Source organism: Procambarus clarkii, chromosome 78 (assembly GCF_040958095.1).
Source record: "Procambarus clarkii isolate CNS0578487 chromosome 78, FALCON_Pclarkii_2.0, whole genome shotgun sequence".
Taxonomy (NCBI): Eukaryota; Metazoa; Arthropoda; class Malacostraca; order Decapoda; family Cambaridae; genus Procambarus; species Procambarus clarkii.
The window spans coordinates 9,944,524-9,946,305 of record NC_091227.1 but is presented as its reverse complement, the minus strand read 5'-3'; the positions used below and the strand labels follow the sequence as shown (position 1 = coordinate 9,946,305).

The following is a 1,782-nucleotide window of genomic DNA, read 5'->3' as shown; positions in this document are numbered from 1 at the left end:
CAACAACAGAAGCAACAACAGAAGCAACAACAGGAGCAACAACAGGAGCAACAACAGAAGCAACAACAGGAGCAACAACAGAAGCAACAACAGAAGCAACAACAGAAGCAACAACAGAAGCAACAACAGAAGCAACAACAGAAGCAACAACAGAAGCAACAACAGAAGCAACAACAGAAGCAACAACAGGAGCAACAACAGAAGCAACAACAGAAGCAACAACAGAAGCAACAACAGGAGCAACAACAGCAAACAGACTCGGTCCAATATCATTGAAAATGACTCACAATACAATGTTTTCATTCATTCCAAAATTTAACAAATTAATTTCCATTGTGTTTTAATTATTTTTGTATGATGGTTCTTGAATATTCATGTGTGGGCCCAACCTGGCCGGGCGTTCCATAGTGATTCTCTTGTTACTTGTACTAGTTCATTGTTCTACGTTCTTTTCTTACCCTTTGTTATTTGTACTCTTTAAATGATTCCACGAATACAGACTCTTTTTTATTAATTATTAGTATGTAATAAATGTGTAACTAATAATGAATTAAACCGCACTAGACAGGGGACCTACGGTATTGTATATTGGGTAGATTGTATTTAAATGAAGTCTATGAAGTAGCCTCCTAAACGAAGTCTATGAAGTAGCCTCCTAAACGAAGTCTATGAAGTAGCCTCCTAAACGAAGTCTATGATGTAGCCTCCTAAACGAAGTCTATGAAGTAGCCTCCTAAACGAAGTCTATGATGTAGCCTCCTAAACGAAGTCTATGAAGTAGCCTCCTAAACGAAGTCTATGATGTAGCCTCCTAAACGAAGTCTATGATGTAGCCTCCTAAACGAAGTCTATGATGTAGCCTCCTAAACGAAGTCTATGAAGTAGCCTCCTAAACGAAGTCTATGAAGTAGCCTCCTAAACGAAGTCTATGATGTAGCCTCCTAAACGAAGTCTATGAAGTAGCCTCCTAAACGAAGTCTATGAAGTAGCCTCTTAAACGAAGTCTATGAAGTAGCCTCCTAAACGAAGTCTATGAAGTAGCCTCTTAAACGAAGTCTATGATGTAGCCTCTTAAACGAAGTCTATGAAGTAGCCTCCTAAACGAAGTCTATGAAGTAGCCTCCTAAACGAAGTCTATGAAGTAGCCTCTTAAACGAAGTCTATGAAGTAGCCTCTTAAAGTCTATTTGGTAAAGTGGCAAACGGCAGGTCTGGGTCTTGGAGCTCAGCCAAGGACTTGATGGACGATGCCTCAAATTACTTTATAACAGATTCCATCTTGGAAGAAACGTTGACGCTAAAAAGCTTTAGCAAGATTTAGCGGACTAGATAATATATAAAAACAAAAGTAAGAAATTTAATTATTACAGGAGAATTTTGCATGAGTTCCGTCAGCTATAGTATTCGCTTACACTACAGAGAGAGCCTAGTAAATTAAGCCGCACTAGCAAGAAGACTTATGGTATCGTGTTTTAGGTAATATTTATTAGTAGCCTCTTATAAATAAAGTATATGAACTAAACTCTTCAGTATATTGAGTTTAGACAGTGGTGGAGCATATCGACTTAGTTATTTAGACATTGGTATGCCAAACTATGGAACTGTTTGGGAGGACGGTTAGAGAGAAGCCTAATATCATACATCACTGTCATAACGCGAAAAAAGGCAAATAGCAATTTTGGCTTCATACATGCCTTATCAATAGGCATGTATGAAGCCTATTGATAAGCTAAATATTATCTCTCGGTTAAAATATTATCTAAAGTAAATATTATCTCTCGGT

At 37.8% G+C, this 1,782-nt stretch overlaps 1 protein-coding gene across 1 annotated transcript in view; it reads left to right on the top strand.

Moving 5' to 3' along the window:
• LOC123745955 (uncharacterized) overlaps positions 1–1,320 on the top strand; it is a 2,679-nt gene extending 1,359 nt beyond the window's left edge. Inside the window, exon 2 of the mRNA XM_069314310.1 lies at positions 1,209–1,320. Coding sequence (XP_069170411.1) covers positions 1,209–1,320 — 112 coding nt within the window. The remainder of the gene's footprint in view (positions 1–1,208) is intronic.
• Positions 1,321–1,782: the final 462 nt, after the last annotated feature.